This window comes from Elephas maximus, chromosome 14 (genome assembly GCF_024166365.1).
Source record: "Elephas maximus indicus isolate mEleMax1 chromosome 14, mEleMax1 primary haplotype, whole genome shotgun sequence".
Taxonomy (NCBI): domain Eukaryota; kingdom Metazoa; phylum Chordata; class Mammalia; order Proboscidea; family Elephantidae; genus Elephas; species Elephas maximus.
Genome location: NC_064832.1, coordinates 93,715,229 through 93,739,291, shown reverse-complemented (window position 1 = coordinate 93,739,291; position 24,063 = coordinate 93,715,229). Strand labels below are relative to the sequence as shown.

General features: G+C 44.7%; 1 protein-coding gene across 15 annotated transcripts in view; it reads left to right on the top strand.

The window, feature by feature from the left end:
- DOCK9 (dedicator of cytokinesis 9) overlaps window positions 1–24,063 on the top strand; it is a 336,790-nt gene that overhangs the window by 128,625 nt on the left and 184,102 nt on the right. For 10 of the 15 annotated variants that reach the window (XM_049853243.1, XM_049853244.1, XM_049853241.1 and 7 more), the window contains exon 2: window positions 19,983–20,099. In XM_049853243.1, coding sequence (XP_049709200.1) covers window positions 19,983–20,099 — 117 coding nt within the window. Of the gene's footprint in view, window positions 1–4,692; window positions 4,816–13,308; window positions 13,478–19,982; window positions 20,100–24,063 lie in introns of those variants that run through there. The other 5 variants (XM_049853234.1, XM_049853232.1, XM_049853235.1 and 2 more) reach the window with 2 other exon arrangements.

Below are 24,063 nucleotides of genomic sequence, written 5' to 3'. Positions count from 1 at the left end.
GAAAAGCTGCATCTTCACAGGTTGGGTATACTCACTAGGTATTTTTTGAAAAGTGTCTTTTCAGAGACACTTTTTCTATTTTTGATATGTTCCTGGGATCTTCAAGTGTTAGAAATGGAATATGTCAATATTTGAATGATTGCTTTAGGTGAATACCTATGTGAGGAGGCGGTGTGTGTGCCTGAAGTGGTAAGGAGTGGGAGACTTGGCTTCTGGTTGGGCAAGTCAGTACATTACTCGAGAACCCTGTGGTCTCTTTCGAAGAGAGAGGTGATGAAAGTAGAAAACGTTCCCATCCCTGAAGTTCTTTTTATTCTAGAAGTGGTAAAAAAACGAATACGTGAATTAAGATGCATGCTGTGGAAAACGATCACGTGACCGTGGTTGAGTGAATTAAAGTTTTTATGCAGAAAACCTTTCTGCCACAAGGCTTCTTTAGAAACATTAATGATATTTCATTGACGGTATTTAATAAGTTTTTTTTGTTTTTTTTTTTAATATCAAGTGGTGAAAAAAAAAGAAGTTACTGCAGGCTTTATGTAGTGGCATGTTCCCAGATGACAAAAACCGGGAATTTCACTTATTTAGAGCCACGAGCCTTCACTCTGCTCTTTGTTTTTTCCCCCTTCATTTGTTCATTCATTCGTTCCTTCATTCGACCCACATTTGTAAATGCTGAAATTTGCAGGCTTACTGGGGATACAGAGTGAGGCAGACCCAGCCCTTCACCAAGCAGCCGAGGTCTGGCTGGGGAGGGGGATTCAGTCCTCACTAACACTTCTCAAACGGTACTTATTAGGCACAAACCCACCAAACCAAGCCCACTGCTGTCGGGTGGATTCCAACTCCCAGCAACTCTCTGCGACAGACAGACCGCCCTTATTAGGCGCAGCGAGTGTTAAAATCTCCCTCGTCCTTTCTCGCTTATGCAAACAACACTTAAATCGGCAGCAGCACCAGCCAGGATTGCATTCTCTGGCTTTCCTTTTTTTTTTTTTTTAGCACCTAAAGCAAGTTGCCATTGAGTCATTTCTGACTCATGGTGACCCCGTGGGTATCAGAGTAGAACTATGCTCCATGGGGTTTTCAGTGGCTGCTTTTTTGGGGAAGTAGATTGCCTGGTCTTTCTTTGAGGTGCCACTGGGTGCACTCTAACCTCTAGCCTTTCAATGAGCAGCTGAGCGCGTTAACCATTGGCGACGTCCAGGGACAAAGCAGGCATAAAAAACAAACCAAACCCATTGCTGTCAAGTTGATTCTGACTTCGTAGTGACCCTATGGGACAGAGTAGAACTGCTCCATAGAGTTTCCAAGGAGCGCCTGGTGGATTTGAACTGCCGACCTTTTGGTTAATAGCTGTAGCACTTAAGCACTATACCACCAGGGTTTCCAAAGCAGGCATAGCCCTGCTTTAAAGAAGGCATCGTGAGCCCTGAACATTCTGATGAGCAGTCCACAGGAGTGAGGCTCCCTGCTGTTGCACACAAATTTGTGGAGAAGTCAGCTGAAGGAATCTCTGGAGGGTGCACTCTTAGGTAGGGTCAGGTTGAATTTAATAACCATGCCGTGCGTGGGAAATGATCCCATCTGTCAAGGCCTCCACAGAGAACGAGCTTCTGTAACTTGTGTAATACATTATGAGGTTGAACTCACTCACTTTACCTTCTAAAGTTATCGATTATATAGAAAACTAAAATCAGTCCAGGTCTGATATGTTTCTTTTTCCATGTTCTGTTATCAACTTGGAAGTAGAGTGGTTAGTCACTGTTTTTTATAAAAAGTAATAATAATAATGTTAATTTCTTTCTTTTTTGGTGTAATAGTAACAACAACAACAAAAAAAACCTTGAAACTCATTGCTGTCGAGTCAATTCCAACTCTTAGTGACCCTATAGGATGGGGTAGAACTGCCCCATAAGGTTTCCAGGGATGGGGTGGTAGATTTGAACTGCCAACCTTTTGGTTAGCAGCCAAGCTCTTAAACACTATGCCTCCAGGGCTCTCCAGGGCTCCAGGAGTAAAAATAGCAAAAATACTTAAATAGTGCCTTACACTGGGCCACACACTTGTTTTAAGCCCGGTAAGAATACCATGGGAGTCCCTGGGCTACTAACTGAAAGGTTGGCGGTTTGAGTCCACCCAGAGGCTCCTCGCAGAAAGGTCTCATGACCCACTTCTGAAAAATCAGCCATTGAAAACCCTCTGGGGGAAAATGCAGAACAGAATTTAAAATTCTTACGGACTCTAGACTTTCTGGAGCCATGGAGGCTGGGCGAACCCCTGAAACTATTGCCCTGAGGTAAATCTTTAGGTTTTAAACCAAAAATGTCCCCTCAAGTCTTCTTAAAACAAATAGTTTAGCTTAATTAGTAAAAAAAAAAAAAGTCTGCCCTGAGCATTATGCTCTTTTTAGAACTATATGTGTGGGATCAAATCGACAACAGCAACTTGAAAGTTTAGATAGGAAAGCTCAGAGGGCAGTGAGTTTATGTTAATTGGGGAGGAAAACTCGGAAAAAGGATGAGAATGGTTGTACAGCTCAAAGAATGTAATCAGTGTCACTGATCTGAACATGTAGAAACGGTTGCATCGATACAGGTTTTGCTGTGTATATTCTCAGCAACAATAACAAAATAAAAGTAAAATAAATACTAAAAAAACCCCAAAAACAGCCCTGTTGAGCCCAGTTCTACTCTGACACATAACGGGGTCGCCATGAGCTGGAATCAGCTGGTCAGCAGCTGCGTCTTTTAAGCACATGATTTTAGTTAATTCTCACAGCTCTAGGAGGTATGGACACTATCGTCCCTGTTTCTACAGATGAGGAAGCCGCAGCACAGAGTGGTTAGCTAACTTACTCAAAAAAAAAATTTGCACGTTTAATAAGCGGCAGAGCCAGGATGCAGACATCTAGTCAGGTTCCCAAAGCCCAGAGGGAGTGATGAAAAAAATCCTACCTGTATATACATACACAATATGTATAATTTATGCATGAAAATGAACTCATGTTCGTGCTTGGTCATGAGACTATAAAGATGAAAAAGAAAACATTCCTGTTTTTAAAAAAACTTAAAAATTGTTAGGGGGGGAAAAAAACTCCAACTCATAGCAACCCTATAGGACACAGTAGGGCTGCCCCACAGGGTTTTCAAGGCTGTAAATCTTCACTGAAACAGACTGCTACATCTTCTCCCCTGGATCCGCTAGGTGTTCAAACTGCCAGCCTTTCGGTTAGCAGTCAAGAGCTTAACTGCTGTGCCACCAAGGCTCTTAAAAATTGCCGGAGAAAGGCCAAGTTATAAGTGACAGAACAATAGTGGTTGGCCAGCACAACCAGATGGATGAAGAGAATGATGGTCACGCCTGAAGAAGTTGGAAATATAAGCAGAATTGGTGGTAGGACTCACTTCTTATTTTGGGTGTCAACATTTTGTCATCTTCGCAGAAGGTTACATAGGGTCATAGTCTGGTGGATTATCTCGCAGTTGGAGGTGTCTTGTTTCCTCTCCCTACTGCAGTTGTTGTCTTCGTTAATTTACACCATGATCCAGGACATTCCTGAAATGTTTGAACCCTTGTTAGTGAAATAGGCACTGCTGCCCCTGTAGTGTACAGAAGCACGTGCCATTTGCCCAGGTGTGTTATTTTCTTTGGAACCAAAAACCTGTTGCCATCAAGTTGATTCCAATTCATAGAGACCCTATAGGACAAAGTAGAATTGCCACAACAGGGTTTCCAAGGAGCAGCTGGTGGATCCGAACTGCTGACTTTTTGGTTAGCAGCTGTAGCTCTTAATGGCTGTGCCACCAGGGCTCCTTTTCTGTGGAAAGTACATACAAGGCAGCAGAAATATGTTATAGGTGGCTGGTGGCTGGGTGGGCCAATAGGAGCACTGTGGAATAATAAAAAAAAAAAAAACCCAAACCCGTTGCCATCAAGTCTGATTCTGACTCATAGCGACCTTATAGGACAGAGTAGAACTGCCCCATAGAGTTTCCAAGGAGCGCCGGGTGGATTCAAACTGCTGACCTTACGGTTAACAGCCGTAGCACTTAACCACTATGCCACCAGGGTTCAGTGGCCTAATTTTGGTCCCAGATCTGCCACTAAATCTCTGCAAGTCACCCTCTCTCCCCCGGGGTTTAAGTTTTCTCATCTGTCAAATGAGAAGCATGTAGTAAATAACCTCCAAGGTCTCTTCTGGGGCCAAAGCGGCATGTTTCAGGGTTAGTAGCTTTACCAAAATAACTGTGGTAGAGTCAGTTTGACCCTGGAGTTTTGGCTTCAGGTTCTAAGTTTAGTTGACTCAAAATCGTATGGGTTTTGAGTTACAGGAACTTTAAAACAGAGGATACTAGATTTCCATCCAATGTAAGAAGTAACATGAGTGAAATGGGTTGGTCAACCTAAAAATAAGTAAAAGTGGTAGCAGCTTTTGGAGTAAGCAGGAAATGCTACATGGGAGATGCAAGGAGACCTGGCATGAGCCTGCAGATAACATATTACTGAGTGTAATCTTTGAACCAAGATGCTTGGAAATTATAGTCTATACTCAGCTTTCCAGAAGGTCGAAATATCCCTGTAATGTGATATAGCTAGTCCTAAGTTTCTCATAAAGTTTTGAATCTTCAGAAGTTTTTAGTGCTCCCTTTTCCAGAGGAGCGTGTTACATTTAACAATGGATTTCCAAAGACTTTTCCAGGTTCCTGGGAAGGAGGCAGGCCGGTAGTTGTTTTGGGATCTCCTCGCTGTGGAGAGTTATCACTACCAAGAGAAAAGCCAGAAGCCAGCGGTGCAGAAAGCCCTAGACTCGCTGTGAGTAGACCTGGGTTCTAGTCCCCCCGGCTCCATGATGACTGTTAGTGTGTGTCTAAAAGCTCACCTAGCATTTCTCTGCGGAGACTGCGTTGTGTGTCAGATGGGGGTAGTAGTAGTATTTGCCCTTTAGACTCCTCACCTGCCAAGGTGACCTGGACTGTCCCTGTCAGCTTAGTTTTCAGTCTTCTCTGAGCCATGCTCCATCAGGCTCCCAGACTGCTCCTTCCAAAACGTGGGTGCGATCATTAATTTCCTGCTGAAAACTCTTCTCAGACCTACCATTGCAGAGAAGGTGTAAATAACAAGGCTTACTTGATTCTTACAGGCTGGCCCTGAATTTGCTGGCTTGCCTCACCTCCTGCAGCTTGCAGAATGCGTCCTGAGTCCTGGCCCTGCCATTCCTCCAGCTGGTGTGCTTTCACACCTGGGCACGGCTCTTCCTTGGCCTGGAATCACTCCACTGCCTGGCAGTTCCCATTTATCCTTCAAGTCAGCTCAAATGCCAGCTGCTCCAAGAAGGCCCTCGACACATTTTCTGGTGGGCCTCTGCTCCTGTGGCCCATCGTGGTATCTTTATTCCGGCGTGTTATGTTACTCCACAGCTCTGCCTTATTGTAGTTGAGGTTCATCCTCCAGTCTCCTCACTAACGAGGGGGCTTATGCCCAGCAGGAGCCATGGTTTTGTTACCGTTGTATCTCATCTCTGACATGATGTCAGAGCTCCGTGTTTGCTTCCCAGCCTGGTCCTGGTCACTTTTGGGGAATGCTGTGACAAAGAATGGGTAGCAGAGAGGGTCTCCAGCGGAGACTGGATCTGAGGATGGCTTTCCTTCCTTTTCCCCTCTGACACCTTCTGAGGCTCAGCCACCAATGCCCAAACGTGTTGAATTGCCAAAAGTAAAAAGTGGTGAACTGGCTGCCTTTACCGGCTTGACTTCCATGTGCATTACCTGCCTCGTGAAGGTAAAGTTTTACTGCACCGCTCACGTGTGACGCAGGAACTGTGACCCCAGCTCTCCTGTGCTGCTCCTATTTTTTGATCTAAATAAAAAAGGTAGCTAACATTTTATGTGAGTATTTGAGTGCAGGAGTGCAAAACACACATGACCAAAACTAACCCCTTCCCCGCTTTTTAGCCAGCAGCCCTCTCTGTTACCAATACTACCTTCTTCCACTCAGCCAAGCATGAAAAGTTAACATCAGCTTTGATGGTTGTAGTTCATCAGGAAAAATCATCCTGTGACCTTAGCAGCAGCGTCCTGGTAAATGGATTATACGTGGAAACGGCAGCGGAGACCCACAGATGCCAGGTCAAAGAGTATAGCTCTTCCACGGGGAGAGACAGCAGAGGTGAGGCCTGTTAGAAACACGGAACACACAGGGCACCTGCGTTCATGACCTACCTCACAAGACTTGGCAAAAGCTTTGTCTCCCCTGCCTCTAAGTAGACATTTCAGGAAGGGGGCCTGTCCTTTGTTTTGCTGTAAATTTTAAGAAAATTATCTGTTATGTTTCCATATAGTCTCTAAGTCGGAATCGACTCAATGGCACAGAATAACAGAAACGGAGACATGTATGTGATTTTAAGTTTTCTAGTAGCCACATTAAAAAACTAAAAAATGGGTGAAATTATTTTTAATAATACATTTTAACCCATTGTTTCCAAAATACTATCATTTCAGTTTGTAATCCTTATTAAAAAAATTGAGATACTTTGTGTCCTTTTATCCATTCTGAGTCTTTGACACTTGGTGTGTGTTTTATACTATAGCACATCTAGATTCAGAAAGACCAACTTTCAAGTGCTCAGTAGCCACATGTGGCTAGTGGCTACTGTACTGATAGTGCAGGTCTATAAACCCTGCATTCCAGAGCTTGTAAAGCCTCAAACTAGAAAGTTGTGATTTGAGGATGGGCCACTGGATAGTGTTGCGTATTTGTGAATCTGTAGGGAAAGAATGGAAACCCTGGTGGCATAGTGGTTAAGAGCTACGGCTGCTAACTAAATGGTTGGCAGTTCGAATCCACCAGGCGCTCCTTGGAAACCATATGGGGCAGTTCTACTATCTATAGGGCTCCTATGAGTGGGAATTGACTTGATGGCAATGGGTTTTGTTTGGTTTGGTTTAGGGAAAGAATGCGTGATTTAAGTAGAAGATTGGGTTTTTCTTGGAAAGATCATGTCTTTGAGATATTTAGTGGTAAAATAAATAAAATATGTCCTAATGGCACTAATATAGATCCAAGCATCCAAACCTGGTTCTTCAGGAAGGCTTAGTATTCTGAGATATGACTTTTAATATTCTTGAGGCAGAAAATGAGTATTTTTCTTGAAGGGACTGCTGAATTCAGTTTACACTTGTGGCTCTGGTAGCTGGGCAGAAGGCCTCAGACCCCTGTCTGCTCTGGAGGAGTGGAGGCTGAAGGTCCATGGTGTAGAGCAGTGGTAACTCTTTGAAATGAAATGTTGTGTGTGTCTCCTGCAGAGAGAAATAGGGGCACTGGGGAGGGAGGAGTGCCCTGTCCTAGACATCTGAAATTCCATCGTGCTGACCGCTGCTGGGTGATGGGAAAGGTCTTGGGCTGGGGGCCAGGAAACCTGAGGGTCTGCGTCCTTGCAGTGCCATCTGCGTGACCTTCATTAAGTCAGGTAACCCCTCGGAGCTTCTGTTTCCGCACCTGTAAAGTGGCAATGATGTAACCGTACAGAGCTTGGGGGAGCTTTAGGAAGGTGGTGTGTGTGATTCACCCAAGCCGTGTGCATGCTCGGGGCTGAAATTCTGTGGAGTCTGGACCACAGATAACAACAATGTGTGACCCTCACGACCACTATTTGGTGAGCCCCTCCTCTGTGCTCGTTTTTGGTTTTTTCAGTTGTCAGTGAAGGGACTGCATGTGTGTCAGTGTGGAGCTGGGCCCCACAGGGTTTTCAGTGGCTGGTTGTCAGTGAAGGGACTGCATGTGTGTCAGAGTGGAGCTGGGCCCCACAGGGTTTTCAGTGGCTGGTTGTCAGTGAAGGGACTGCATGTGTGTCAGCGTGGAGCTGGGCCCCACAGGGTTTTCAGTGGCTGGTTGTCAGTGAAGGGACTGCATGTGTGTCAGCGTGGAGCTGGGCCCCACAGGGTTTTCAGTGGCTGGTTGTCAGTGAAGGGACTGCATGTGTGTCAGCGTGGAGCTGGGCCCCACAGGGTTTTCAGTGGCTGGTTGTCAGTGAAGGGACTGCATGTGTGTCAGCGTGGAGCTGGGCCCCACAGGGTTTTCAGTGGCTGGTTTCCTGAAGTGGGTCACCAGGCCTTTCTTCTGAGTGACCTCTGGGTGGACACGACCCTTCAGGTCTTTGGTTAGCAGCTGAGCCCTTAGCTGTGTGCCACCTAGGGACGCGTACTCTGCCCCAGGCACCACGTATTGAAACGAGCAGTAGCCCTGTGATGCTGATGAAGGGACAGTGCCACTGTTCACATTTTCAGACACAGACACAGAGATCCAGAGAGGTTAAGTAACTAACCTACCCCAAGGCCACGTAACCAATACGTAATGGTGCCAGGATTTTTGAAAAATACTTTTTAATAGAAATTCTCAAGCCTCTTTAAAAAGATAGGCAGATTTGTACGTGGTTCTCAGACATAAATATGCATCAGAATCACCTGGAGGGTCTGTTAAAACACGGACTACTGGTCCACAACCCTGGAGCTTGATGGGGCAGCCTGGGGTGAAGTGGCATGTCCTCCAGCTTCAAGGTGATGCTGATGCCACTGGTCTCAGGAGCCCCCAGGTGCTGTCACGCAGCTCCAACAGCACTGAAGACTTTTGGGGCCAGGATTTTAATTCTAGTTCTCAACACCTGCTCTGAACTGGTCTCTCCACTGCCTTTCTGGTGTGAGGTATGCAGAAACTGTTTTGTGAACTAGCTATGTATTATGAATATTCCACACCCTGTCCCCAATATCTTAAAATAAGTAGCTTAAAGTAAGTTGTTTTGAAATCTGACTAAATCCAGCTTTTAGAACTGTTTAGCTTAATTACTTGACCTTTTCATTTCAGTGTTCCAAAAGTAGCTTTTGTTGATACAGTAAGAATTAGTAATTTCAGGACACAATGCCAAAAAAGGGGGAAAATTATATATATGTATATGTGCATACACACACACACGCACACACACACATACACATATAATAAAGGCTGGAAGAGAGTCTGGGGTGAAGTGTAGATCTGAGACAGAATTATTTACACAACTGTCATCTTTTTCTTTTTTGCTTTCATTATTGCTTTTCAGGTACAGAAAAAACGGCAGGCAGGATTAGAAGCCAGGAAGGAGCCAGGTGTGCGTGAGCCCCTGCTCTGCTCTCCCCCAGGCTGGCTGTCTTGTTGTCTCTTCCCTTCTGACACCCTCTGTGCATCTCTTCAGCCCCTCCCCCATGGCATCATAGGAAGAAGGCCCTTGGGGCGCTGTGTTTGTGGGGGAGGATCCCACTCCTCTCGGCTCAGTCTCCTGTGACCACATGGCTCAGGGCGCAGAGCCATTCCCTAAATCTCTCTCCTGTCTTCTCTTCATTGACATTCTCTGAGGATCCCCATGTAGCACAGCTTACAGGCAGGCAGTTCGTGGGTTTTAGTTAATTGGTATTAATCATCTTTATTATCTCCTCAATTTCCATTATTATGTTTCTGTTACACCATTTTCTAGATGCCACTGATTGGTTGGACAGCTTTTCATAGAGTCTTCAGATCTCTTCATCTCAGTAATAGGAAAATAATTTTGGGAAGCCACAGTTGTTTTTGAAAATGACAAATATGGAACCCAGAATCTTTGCCTTCCCTCAAGCTGATGGAACTTGAGTGCCCAAGTTTAATAAATGACATTTTTATGAAGTAAAATCTTCTTTCAGTGACAAGTTCTCGACTTGCATGCTTCTTTTAGTGCCGTATAAAAAGCAAACTCAACATCTTATTAGTATTTATAATGTAAAACACGGTATTCATAAGTGAGTCATTCTTGGCGTTAGTCTGTTCTGAGGATGACACCACATTTCAGCGTGAGAAGTAGATTTAGATGTCTCAGAGTTTGGTTGTCATGATGCATTCTTTTAAACATGTCTCCAAATCGTTAACTGGTGGTTTAACCCTCAGGAAAAGGAACTTGGAGCCTGCTTCGAAGTCCAAGCTTAGAGAAGTTTCTTGTTTCCTTCCAGTTTTTATATTGGGTGTTTGTGCACATTGTGCATGGAAGCGCAGAAACTAAAACCTAGGCACTGTTTTGACAGGGACTGAGAGGATGGGCTTGGACCAGGGATTGGGAGACCTGAGGTCCAGCCTGGGCTCAGCCAGCACCTCTCCCTGGGACCCTGGGAAAGTCACTGCCCTGTCATGTGTCTGGGGTCCCCATCTGTGAAATGAAGGGACTAGACTGAATAATCCCAGCTTCTGATGTTTGCACAAGTTTGTAGCGCTCGTGTTACTTAACCCTGCCTTTTAACAAAAAAAGCACGCTTCTGAACAGCTGCTGAGGCTACTGCCCTGCGCACACTAACGAGCGGTCTGGGAAAGAACCTCTGTTACTGAACGAGGATCTGACTTTATTTTGATTATCGTGATCTCCCCCCGCGCGTCTGGCAGTGTGTCGTGCTGTGGCGGCTCGTGTGTTGCAGTCATGCTGGAAGCTATGCCACCGATGATTTCAGATGCCAGCAGAGCCAGTCATGGTGGACAGGTTTCAGTGGAGCTTCTAGACAAGATGGACTAGGACGTAGGACCTGGCCATCTACTTCTGAAAAAACTGACCAGTGAAAATCTTAGAATAGCAGCAGAACGTTGTCTGGTATAGTGCTGGAAGATGAGCCCCTCAGATTGGAAGACACCCAGAATACAAAATGGCTGCAACAGTGGGCTCAAGCATAAGAAGGATTGTGAGGATGGCGCAGGACGGGACAGTGTTTTGTTCTGTTGGACATAGGGTCACTGTGAGTTGGAACCAACTCTACGGCACCTAACGATATTGTGATCTCCTAAGTTTGAGTGTTGGGGGTTAACAGAAGGTCATGTATGTTATAAGACAACAGGAAATTGTTTTGCTCTGGTAGGAGGATGGTGTGGGATCTGAGTCCCTTGTCCCTTCCTTCTGCTGGCTTTTTTACCAACGGGCCTTGTCAACATGGCCCACTGCAGCTCTGGCTCATGGTCCACCACTCCCCACTTGGGCTCAGGCTGTGGTCGGGGATGGCTCTGAGACATGCAGACATACCATGTCAGTTCATCATTGGCACCCCCTCACACGGTTGGGTGCTGTAGAGTTGACTTCAACTCATAGCTGCCGCATGCTTCAGAGTAGAACTGCCTTACAGGGTTTTCTTGGCTGTGATCTGTCCAGGAGCAGATTGTCAGGCCTTTCTCATGTGGAGCTGCTGGGTGGGTTCAAACTGCCAGCCTTTTAGTTAGCTGAGCGCTTAACCATTGTGCAACCGTGGCTCCTTCTTCAAATATTTGTTTGTTAGAATGAGAGACTGAGCGGACTGCATGGGGGCAGAGGTGGAGCAGGCGACCCCTGGTGAAGAGCAGTTCCACTCTGTCTGCAGGCTTGCCCACCCTCTCAGAGAATCCAAGGCCCTGTGGCTTAACTGCACATTGTTTCTCAGCCATGTTCGTTGGGGAGTGTCCCTGCTCACCATGTAGCGTATTAACGCATTCCTGTACAGTGTCCTCTCTGAAGGGAGTTATTGTAAATATAGCTTCTGTCCTTGGATTTCAGTGATGCTATGGTTCCCCTAGAGACTGGTGCTCCAAGCCCTTGGCCTGCTGGCCACCCCACCATCCACCCCTCTTTGCAGCTTTGTTCCAGGTGTTGTGAAATACTACTTTCTGAACTCACCATGCTTAGATGAGATTTACCATAAAACTAATAAAACTTAAGCTTCAGGGTGCCTTCCAAGGCCCTGGACCCCAGCCATTTTATATTCATAATTTTGTATTTTTTAGTCCCACAACCACCACAATTTTAGAAGTTTTAAAAAAAAAATTGGGCCCTGCAAAATCTGAAACTGTTGTGAGCATGCTCCTTGTTATCTTTGTTTTTTCTGCAAGGACTTCCCAATCCACCCTCAGTCCTGGCTGACTTGTTCATCTTTTAAATGCAGCCCTGACAGCCTCCTTTAACAAAAACCTGAAACCCATTGTGATCAAATTCATTCTGACTCATAGTGACCCTATAAGACAGAGTAGAACTGCCCTGTAGGGCTTCCAAGGAGAGACTGGCGGATTTGAACTGCTGACCGTTTGGTTAGCAGCCAAATGCTTAACTACTGCCCCACCAAGGCTCCTCCTTTAGCAAGCACCCCACATCGTTGGGTTCCTTCACTCACCCAGCATACATTTAACTGCCTATGGTATGCCAGGTGCTGGAGCCAGCATTGGATAAAACAGAAGTCTTTGCCCTCTTGTGGAATTTATGATCTACTTGGGGCAACTCAGGTTCCATCTGGTGGGCCAGGTGCCCTCCTACATTCCTGTTGCTCTTACTGCTCACACAGCTGTCTCCCTCTGGATGGCCCATCTCTGAGGCAGGCCTCGCCATCCTCCTTTTCACCCTGCTGTCCCAAACACCTGCATGGTGCACATGGACAAGCTCAGTAAATATCCGTGGAGGGAGTAAACATGTACTGTGTTGTACACAAATAACACATGCCTTCTATGTTTGCCAACCACACCCTCCCCCCACCCCCCGCAAGGTATTTTCATAAGCACTCTATGCTGATTTTTTTTTATAGTGTCGTGTAAAAAATTGGCATAGGAGCATTTATGAAAATACCCCACGGGGAGGGCGCAGTTGGCAAACAAGTGTAAAAGGTGTGCGTTATTTGCGTAAAAATGTGGTAACTGCTAATAACGCTTGTACATGAGGGAGGCGCCTGTTAATGTCCTGTGCTCACTTTAATTATAGAAAAATGAGGATTCTTCCTTCAGATATGACAATTTCAAAAAAGTTGCATGGTGTGTTGTCTTAGTTATCTGTTGTTAGGCGCTGTCAAGTCAGTTCTGACTCATAGCGACCCTACGTACAACAGAACGAAACGCTGCCGGATCCTGAGCCATCCACACAATCGTCGCACATGAGCCCATTGTTGCAGCCACTGTGTCAGTCCATCTCCTTGAGGGCCTTCCTCTCTTTCGCCTACCCTCTACTTTATCAAGCATGATGTCATTCTCTAGGGACTGATCCCTCCAAAGTGTGCAAGATAAAGTCTCGTCATCCATGCTTCTAAGGAGCATTCTGGCTGTACTTCTTCCAAGATAGATTTACTTTTTCTTCTGGCAGTCTGTGGTATATTCAATATTCTTCACCAACACCATAATTACAAAGGCGTCAAGTCTTTTTTGGTCTTCCTTACTCATTGCCGAGCATTTACATGTGTATAAGGTGATCTTATTTATCTAGTGCTGCTGTAGAGAAATACCACAAGGGAATGGCTTTAACAAACAGCACAATTTATTCTTTCACAGTTTTGGAGACCAGACGTATGAATTCAGGATGCCAGCTCCAGGAGAAGGCTTTTTCTGTCAGCTTTGGGGAAGGTCCTTGTTATCAATCTTCCCCTGGTCTAGGAGCTTCTCAGCTAAGGGACCCAGAGTCCAAAGGACGATCTCCACTCCTGGCTCTTCTTTCTTGATGGTAATGAGGTCCCTCACCTCTCTGCTCACTTCTCTTTTATATTGCAAAGATACAGCCTAATCCTGTAGATTGAGTCCTGCCTCATTAATGTAACTGTCTCTCATCCTGCCTCATTAACATTGTAGAGGTTAGGATTTACAACACATAGGATGATCACATCAGATCACACAATGGTGGACAGCCACACAATACTGGGAATCACGGCCTAGCCAAGTTGACGTACATTTTGCCCCCACAGTAAGTAGTGAGAGTCATCCTGAAGGCAGTAGTACAGGAAAATGCCGGGTGGCCCATGCTCTTAGCACCGGGCTTTAGGAGCCCCATCCTCCTCATGGTGCCCCCCTTCCCCAGCAACAGTGCTGAGGTCCTCTTGGCATCATTGAGGAATGCATCATTTTGGAAATGGACTAAATATCCATGAAGGATTTTTATCCTTCATCTGATCAAGTAGCATTTATAGCCCTGCAGATAAATCAAGGAAGTCCTAAATTCTTTATACGCAGACACGATGAGCTTCTCATTTCTTAAAATAGAACGCTCCAATCGTGACCATTCCCTTAGTTTGCTATTTCGAGAAGCGGCACACGGGATTTCAGCTTGTGTTAACATTTAATTACCAGAGGCGCAAGGACAAGAAATAATTGGAAAGTTCACAGGAAGCTATCATGTCTGCGGGAAGAGCAATGGAATAAGTCAGGCTTTGAGCTTAGCTCTTCCCAAGGTTTTTGAGGTCTCTTACATGTTGGGCCAAAATTGAAATCATTTTGTGGGCAAACACTATCCAGGTCTGCCGGATTCCAGAGGAATCTCATTTTCCTGGCGCTGAGAAGATTCTCTGGCTTCTGATTGCCTTTTGATCTGGAATTTCAATTTGCATGAATGTTGGGCAGCCAGACCAAATAGCAGATGCTGCAGGGGAACATGGACTCCGAGAGCCTGGAGGGCAGGTTAATGGCTGAGACACTGCAGTCACCCTCTTGCCCTGGTGGGAGCTGTAGTCGAGTGAGATCACTGGGGGTTTACTGTGCCATCAGCTGCCGTAGCCCAGTAGACGGGGCCTGGTGCGGCCTGGATATCAGCGAATACGCTGTATCTGTGCTAGGCCATTGTTTTAGCACCTCCTCTTAATGTGAGAATGACAGTCTCAGTGGGGCAGTAGTAGAATTCTCACCTTCCATGTGGGAGACCCAGGTTTCATTCCTGGCCGGTGCACCTTATGCGCAGTCTACCTGTCAGTGGAGGCTTGCATGTTGCTGTGATGCCGAACAGGTTTCAGAGGAGTTTCTAGACTAAGATGGACTAGGAAGAAAGGCCTGGAGACCTACTTCCAGAAGTCAGCCAGTGAAAAATCTGTGGGTCACAATGGTCAGACCCACAACTGATCACCGGGATGGCGCACAGCAAGCGTTTTTGTTGTGCGTGGGGTTGCCATGAGTAGAGGCCGACTCGATGGCAGCTAACAACAGTAAGACTAGGAGTCTTTTCTTCCCAACCGTTTTGACCCCATGGCCCCTTTCCTTAAGTCTTCCCTGAGGTTCTCCACAGGGTTCAATTCTTGGTCATGAAACCTTCTGCGGACCCTGGGGCTCCAGACTTCCCCATTGAGCCTGCCGCTGTCTTCTTGCCTGGGCTGAGTTCCACGTAACCCTCCGCGAATCATGTCTCTGCTTCTTTCTTCTCCTCCACAGTCCTCTTAAATCCCGCTGCTTTCGGGGAGATGACCCTGATGGGGTGACTCTAAAATGCTTCCCCATACATTCAGCGACCCCTCCAAGTGTTTTTCCTCTCAGCTCTTCCTGACACAACCTCCACCACGGCCAGCGCAGTCTATAATATAAGCAGCTATTCATGTTTTCTTTGGGCTCAGTCCCTCAACCTCAGTATCATTATTTATTATACAGTTTCCTCTGTGCTTGGTCTTTTGTTTTTCCTTCTTTGTTGATGTCCCTGCCATTGTTATCTGTTCTGTTTCATATGTTCCTGGGGGGTGGAGGAAAGTTCATGTAAACAGATTGGTGAAATTGAATGTATGCGGAGCACTGAAAAGAAAATGACTTAAGTACTCACTGTCTCGCAAGCAGTACACTCAGTAACAACAGTAGTGACAGCAGCCACATTTGTTACGTGTCCACTGTGAGCCTCTGCGCCAAGCACTCTACACGCCTTGAGTCTCCTCACAGACCTGCGTGACTGCACGGCTCGCCCTTCTGAACCACTGCACTCTGTGGCCTTATTTGATCAGCGTCTGTGTTGTACATGTGGCCCTCTTGAGGCAGATCCAAATTCTGGGATACCAAAAACAAAAAACCAACTGCTGTGGAGTCCATTCCGACTCATAGCGACCCTATAGGACAGAGTAGAAGTGCCCCCACCGTTTCCAAGGAGTGGCTGGTAGATTCTAGCTGCCAACCTTTTGGTTAGCAGCCAAGCTGTTAACTACTGTGCCACCAGGGCTCCGTTGTCAATTTAGGGAATTCAAAACTTTGCCAACCTGAAGACTTCTTGTGTTTCTCAAAGTATAACTTTTTTAGTGAAGTGAGGAAGCTTTACAGCCCCGGTATGGCGCTTGGCTCACCTTTCCCCCTTAGTTCTGCTTGTAATTTGCCAGCGCCTTGCCTGTTTGTTTGTTTTTTTTTTTTTGCCTGTAGTCGGAATCCACTTGACGGCACACAGCAACGGGTTACCTGCCTGCCTCTCCCACCGGTCAAAGGCTTCTTACACTCAGTTTCATGGTTATTCTTCAGGGAATTACAACCTTCCACCCAAAACTATGTATAAAAGTTTGGAAAGTAACACGTACGTAAATCCTTTCTGGGGAGAGAGAGAGCCCAGATTCTCAAGGGAATTTATAAACCCACGGAGATTAAGCAGCTCGAGACTGGTGGGCAAGGTCCTCCCTAGCTCCTCTCTGAATTTCTAACACAGTTACTAGGTGCCACTGAAGACCGTTGCAGATTTAGAACACATCAGAATCCCTTGGAGAGCTTGTTAAAACACAGATTGCTGGTCTACACCCATGAAGTTTCTGATGGAGGACGGGGGAGGCCTGAGAGTTTGCATTTGTAACAGGGTTGCAGGTGATGCTGTTACTATGTTACTGTTCTTTGAGACCGACTCTGTAGACTGTCTACTGGAAGTTGCAAGGCCTTCTCCCTTTTCAGATTTCACTAGCAACATTCAACCTGAGAAATGAGTGTTCATGGATAAGGACTCTTTAAACCTCCACATAAGGCAGAAAGCTGAAGGATTTGTGTAGAGATGGAGTTCCATTTTTCACACACTGTAAAGGCAACACAGTCGTGCACTGTACATGTTCTCAGCGTGGTAGACCAAGGCCCGTCATGCGTAGGGAAAGCACAGCCACCTTGAATATTTAAAATTCAAACTGGTGACGTCTTAGAGTTCCCCATACTTTTAAATGGTCAAAACAAGGTCACAATGGCCTGAAGTGACTCCATCCATGGCTGCTGGTTGGTTTGGGGAATTCTGGTTTTCTTTTGAAGATAGGAAGTCAAGCACTTTGCTATTAGAACTATGTTGCCAAGGGAAGAACTGAAAGTAAGCATGTGTGAACCATAAAACAAAACACCTGTTGCCTTTGAGGCCATTCTGACGCGTAGCGATCCTGTAAGACAGAGTAGAACTGCTCCATAGAGTTTCCAGGGAGCATCTGGTGGGTTCGAACTGCCGACCTTTTGGTTAGCAGCCGAACTCTTAACCACTGTGACACCAGGGCTCCGTAATCTTTATGGAAACAGATGGCCAGTCTTGTTTTTTCCGAGGGGCTACTGGATGGGTTCAAACCGCCAGTCTTTTGGTTGCCAGCAAGTGCAAACCATTTGCACCATCTAGGACCATTGTAATGAAATTTTAGCTCTCAGTGTCCTGCACTCTGTTAGTGAAGGAAGCTAAATTGGGTTTATTAGCTATATGGTCATGGTTCCTAAGGAGAATGTTATTAATCATGACAGCCATTCATTCGGCTAAGAAGTATTTATTGACTGATTACTGTATGCAGTGTAACAATAAAGGAATGGATTGTTTTTAAATTGAATTAAAATATTTTGCAAAAAAAATTTTTTTTCTGTGACAATTCTGGAAACTCTGGTGGTATAGTGGTTAAGAGCTACAGCTGCTAACCAAAAGGCAGCAGTTCGAATCTATCAGATGCTCCCTGGAAGCTCTTTTGGGGCAGTTCTACTCTACCCTTTAGCGTGGCTGTGAGTCGGAATCGACTCGATAGCAACAGATTTGGTTTTTGGGTTTGGTGGCAATTCTTACTTTAAAAATACTTTGTATAAATCCCTCTTCCCCCCCCTTCTGAATGTAAAGCAATGTAACATTACAAAGGTTTTGTAGGAAGACGTTTTCTACACTTTCTCTATTAGAGTCTTAATATCTCTTCTGCATATTTTTTAGTCTCTGTCCCTAAACATAATTTACCTGATTGTAATAATTGTGCATTTGTTTGTTTACTGGTTTTTTTCTTAACGTGCCAAGATGTTTTTATAGAGTTTACTTAAATCAAGTAATTGAAGTTAAAGAAGAACATATATACCTGTATCAGACAAGACAAGCTGACTGCTCCATCAGACAACTCCAGCATCTCAGCAGCTTAACACAGTAGATGGTTTAGTTCTTGTTCAAGGGGTAGTTCAGTTTCTGTTCTAAGCAGGCAGCCTTTGGCACAGTGATTCAGGGATGCTAATTCTGTCTGTCTTTGGAGTCCGTCTTCTCCTCAGGCCCGAGCCCATAGCTAGATTCTGTGCATGTGGCTGGAAGAGTGGACTGTGGAGAGAATGAAGGTCATGTGGGAGGCGTCTATGGGCCAGGCTTGGCAGTGCCTACATCCCTTGCACTCATATGTCATTGGTCAGAAGGCGGTCACATGGCCACACCTAACCACAGGGATGCTGGGAATTGTAGTCTAGCTGTATTAGGAAGGAAAGGAGGCATGTTTGGGGAACACCTAGCATCCTCAGTCCTCACTCCCAATTTAGATGCCAAATATCAGAAGTCTTTACAATATTTCCTATACTGTATATAAATTGTCATTTTAATATATATTTAGCATTTATTGAGATTGTATCAGATGATTATAATTAAAAAAAAATCTTGCAGTGACTATTGATATAATAGGATTAATTACTTTCAATAACATAACATTTACATACAGTAGCAGGTTTGGTTGGGGATACATAGATGTACCTGTTCAGCACTTTGCACACTGCCGTGTAGCTATCTACTGTGTGGCTTTATCCCCAACCTATCCTAGGCCGTTTAACCCCCTCTCTGTCAGTTTGCTGTACTGTGGTGGCTTGCATGTTCCTATGATGCTGGAAGCTATGCCGCCAATATCTCAGATATCCCAGCAGGGTCACCCAAGGTGGACAGGTCTCAGTGGAGCTTCCAGACTCAGACAGACTAGGAGGAAATCTACTGAATGAAAGCCTTATGGATCACAACAGAACAGTGTTCAGCTCGCTTGCTTTGGACAAGTCATCAGGAGGGGTCAGTTGCTAGCGGAGGACATCACGTTTGATGAAGTGGAGATGGACTGGCACAGTAGCTGCCACAGTGGACTCGAACATACTGGCAACTGTGAGAATGATGCAGGATCGGGCAGCATTTCCTTCTGTCGTACACAAGGCTGCCATGAGTCGGAGGTGACTTGACGGCAGTGAACAACAACAAATCCCGGCCTGTGCCCAGTAAACACTGTGGCAATGACCGATGATAGATGACAGAGATGTTTACTGAGAAGTCTAACTTTGGAAATCTACCTTCCTTTCTTTCCCACTTTTTCTTCTGTTCAGTGTGTGCCGAGGTTCATTCACAAGCCCTACTTTAAGCAGTGGTTTTTTTTTTTTTTTTTTTTTTCTGTTTGCCTGGTTTGGGTCCAGCTCACATTTTTCTGAAAAATTTTGTACTCGTACTTTACTGTGTTTAGGTATTACAACACATTTGAGTCTTTAGATGTATCTGGACACTTGGGGATCTTTTGAGACTGCAAGGAGGGTCCCATAGAACCTTGTACGAGCTAGTGAGTTCTTGGATGTGTTGGGGTCACCATGAGTTGGAACTGACTTGATGGAACTGGTTTACTGGTTTTGGTGGATGTGTTAAGGGCCCAGGCCCAAGAGGGGTTGGTAGTGTGGCTAGAACCATTCTAGAAATTCAGCCTTCACTGTCAGACCATGGCTGGACCCCTAAAAGACTTGAAATGAGACTAACCTGGGGTGGGGGGTGCCCCAAGAAAGGAATCCAGAGCCAGAGCCAGTGCTCCTGAATCAACGTGATCTGTCTGTAGGCAGCATACATAAAACTTCTCTTTGTTCCTTTGAAAACAACTTTTATTTGTTTCTGTTTCTTTTTGATAACAAAACTAACATACTCTCATTTTAGAAAAGTTGGAAAATACAAAAACATAGTGTTACAAAGTTCTCAAATCTTAAGAAATTACATTTATCTATAACAATATTTCAATTATTTCTTTGCCTTCCAGGCAAAACCGAAGCTAATCGAGCCACTTGACTATGAAAATGTCATTGTTCAGAAGAAGACGCAGATCTTGAACGATTGTTTGAGGGAGATGCTGCTTTTCCCTTATGATGACTTTCAGGTAAATAACCTTTAAATTTCTATAAATAGAACCATGTGGTTGGTCTCTACAAACAGTTCTTTTCTATTTATTTGGCTAGTTGATTTGTGATTTTTAAAAGATGAAAGAAAATGTTATTTGAGAAAATGTATGAAGTTACACCATTATATTCCTCCAGGTATTCATTCCTTCATGACTCGGTTTTTCTGATGGTATATATTCATTCCAGTATGTGTGTGTGTGCAGGTTTTATCTTGAACAAGATACTCTGCCCCGGGCTGATTTACTGGGCAAAACTACCTCCTATGTCTTATGAGATTCATTTAAAGAGGAATTTAGATTTTTTGCCAAATGCCTTAGAGTCTTAAAGATGGCATTGCCTGGGAGAAGTGGAGTATTTTGTAATGTATTCTTTTAGGATGATACTTGGGGAGACTGTGCCATCAGAGAGGCCCTGACCTATCTGGGCTTGGAGAGGTGGGGTTAGGGGCTAACTGGGAACTTCCTGAAGTCTGCCCCTCTAACAATGATAGGTGCATGTGAATAGTTTCCCAAAAGAGCTATTTCTTGAAGTAGCCAGCAGCAGACTTAACACAGGTGCTGCTGAGAGCTGCTCTCCAGAGAGGATGCTCGAAGTCCTTCAGGTTGGGACCTATGGCTAGTTGACCCGCAAGAGGCTTTGAGGCTCTTGAGAAGCGGGAATAATAGTCTTCCCCCAGGAAGCCCAGTTTCGTCAGATACCTGGTGTCATGGGATTGAATTGTGTCCCCCAAAAATACGTGTATCAATTTTGCTAGGCCCTGATGCCAGGTATTGCGTGATCGTCCACCATTTTGTCATCTGATGTGATTTTCCGCTGTGTTGCAAATCCTACCTCTGTGATATCAATGAGGTGGGTTAGGAGGCAGTTATGCTAATGAGGCAGGACTCAATCTACAATATTAGGTTTTGTCTTCAGCCAATCTGTTTTGAGATATAGAAGAGAGAGGTGACTAGAGAGATGGGGGGACCACATACCACCAAGAAAGCAGCACTGGGAGCAGAGTGTATCCTTTGGCCCCGGGCTTCCTCCGTGGAGAAGCTCCGCGTCCAGGGGAAGATTGATAACCAGGACTCTCCTCCAGAGCCAACAGTGAAAGGCTTCCCCTGGAGCTGATGCCCTGAATTTGGACTTCTGGCCTCCTAGACTGTGAGAGAATAAACTTCTGTTTGTTAAAACCATCCACTCGTGGTATTTCTGTTACAGCAGTGCTAGATGGCTAAGATACCTGGCTACCCAGAGTCACCTAGGTGTCTTAGGAAGTTCTGGCTACTTCCCTTGCTATCCTGGGACCTAATCTGGATTGTGCATTCTCCTCTAAGTGGATGTTCTTACCTGTACGTTTCTCTACCTGATGCTGTTACCACCCAAGCCCTGGAAAACAGACCTATTTTCTGTGAACTAAGCTGTCTTATTTTTAAAGCTTAATTGATCCTTTGTTGTTTAATTTAAAAAAATACTACATACTTGTAAAAAAACAAACAAGAAATACTGAAGTAATTGACATCAAAAGCCTCCCCTCCACCCTCTCTCTAATCTCACTCCCCAGAACACAGCCTACTATGTTCAGTTTCTTTCAGTGCTGTGTGTACACAATTGTCTTTAAAAGCTTCCATGTTAAATTATAACCTTTGAAGCTTTTTATCCTACCAAATTTAAGAGACTCCAGTTTAAAATAGAAGTGAGAATTTTCACAAACGTTTACCCTTTCTAACTTGTTAGAGATACATGTACAGAAAAACGATGATTTAATTCTCTTCTGGGGAAAAAAAAAAATGTCCTGGGAAGGAAACTGACCAGTAGTGTGATGTTGCTACAAAGTATGTTTCTCTGGCAAAGTTTGACATCGTGCCCAAAAATGCCGTGCTCCGAGAACCTCGTTATGCAGATAAGCACACAGCTGAGGGAGAGATTAACGGGGACTCAGGGCTGGCCTGGGATTTTGGCTACGCGTTTACCGGCATGAGCAGTAAAATCGGATGACCGCGAATTGTATTACGGGGACGTATTTTTCCTGAAGTGTGCTCTGAGGAAGCTAAAGGGTATCTCAAGTTTCTTTGAGCATGCAATATGCGTTCTTCCTGGTATTAATTAAGCTAATAAAGTTATTTTGAATTTTACAACCTAGAATGCAGAGTTTTTATTTGTAGGCCTAAGATAAATTTGCTTTAGAAAAACAAACCAAAGAAACAAGATACAATTAATTTCGTATCATCTTTTATCCCAGGAGCAAGGAACCTGGGTGTTTTAAGCAGTGGTGGAATCAGGTGACTGAAGCATTGAGGAAGGCCCTCTGTCCCTCTCGCCTGTAACTACCTCAACCGGTGATACTAGGCACACATATTCTAGTGAAGGCAAAGAACTTGCCGGCATTTTGTTGGCCAAGGATGAAGGAGCAAGTGTTTTCTGTTTTCAGGAATTTGGATTCCCATCGCAGGAAATGTGATGGCCTCAGTTAAGTCTGGGTGCTATTGTTTGTTTCCTTCTATATGCCGTCTCCTGCCAGGTTAGGTCACGTACACTGAGCTTGTTGCTATATTTGTAAAACTGATTGGTGGATCAGTGTTTTGGTTTGGTGGAAATTAGGTAATTTCTGAAATAGAAAAATTCAGGTGAAACAGAGTCTTACACACAGTGTACTTTCTATGGTGGTCATAGCACCTTTATTCTTAAAGTTATGTGACTTTACGCTCACTTGACATAAGCCTGAAATTTTACTTCTCCATGTGCAAAATCGTGGGTAGGCTTTAACAGGCAGTGAGACAGGTGATGGATGACCTTTCTTTAGATCAGGAAATGTAAGTGGACTTGTCAGTTCAGAAATAACACATCCCTGCACCACTGAACGTAATGCCCAGGACTTGTACCTTTCCTGTCAGTCATGGAACTCTGGGTGGGGCCTGGCCATTGATACCAAATCATGATTCTCCTTCAAGTGCAAGGCCTTTAGCAGGTGGTTTTGGTGATGACATTCTTAGCTGTTGCAGCGTATCCATTGAATCCGCATCAGGCCTTTAGGGTCCTTGTATTCTGGCTTGTTACACGGTTCAGCTAAAGTGACAGAGTATAAAAAGGCGGTAAGTAGTAGGAGTCCCTGGCTGATGCACACAGTTAACGCACTTGGCTGCTAACTGAACGGATAAAGCTTTGAGTCCACCCAGAGGTGCCTCAAAAGAAAGACCTGGCAATCTACTTCCAATAAAGCAGCCATTGAAAACCCTGTGGAGCGCCATTTACCCTCACACACATGGGGTCACCGTGAGTTGGACTTGTCTCAAGGGCAGCTGGCTAAAAAAAGTAGTAAAAAATGATGTTGGTAGGCAATTTATGGATATCATTAATATTTTATAAAAAATAGACTTTGGTGTCTGATGTAAACTAACAAAGGACAGCGTTTATGTGGAAGGAGTAAAAAGCATGCCGTTATAGGAATTCTGTGCTGTGTATGTGTGAAACTCTGCTGTCATCCTTAGAGTGGTGTGTGAAATCGGGGTGAGCAGTGATTTCTGAGGTACTCTCTCTACTGATAATATATGATGTGTTATCAATAGCAAATCTGTTGGCAAGAGAACTTAGAAGAGGGGAGTGCGTAGTGAAGATTATTTATAATTGGCAAATCCTAAAAAAAATTTCACTTTTGGAAAATGTTTAGATAGAGGAGAATCTTAAGAGTGTTCTCAGCATTGTATGGAAAACTGTGGTTAATCCTTCTCCCTTTAAATAACATCCTGAGTTTTATTTTTCCTCTTGTACTTACATGAGACAATAATGATCTACAAACCGCTGACCTGAAAAGGAAGCCAAGCCCCGCTACTTACAAAGGGCCCGCAAGCCCCTATCTAGTTTCCCATCTGTCCTTTTCAAAAGGAAACCATTTTTTTTCACAGTGTTTTATCTTTGCCTTTTATTATATGCTGCCAAAAAATAATCTCAATACTTTCGTTT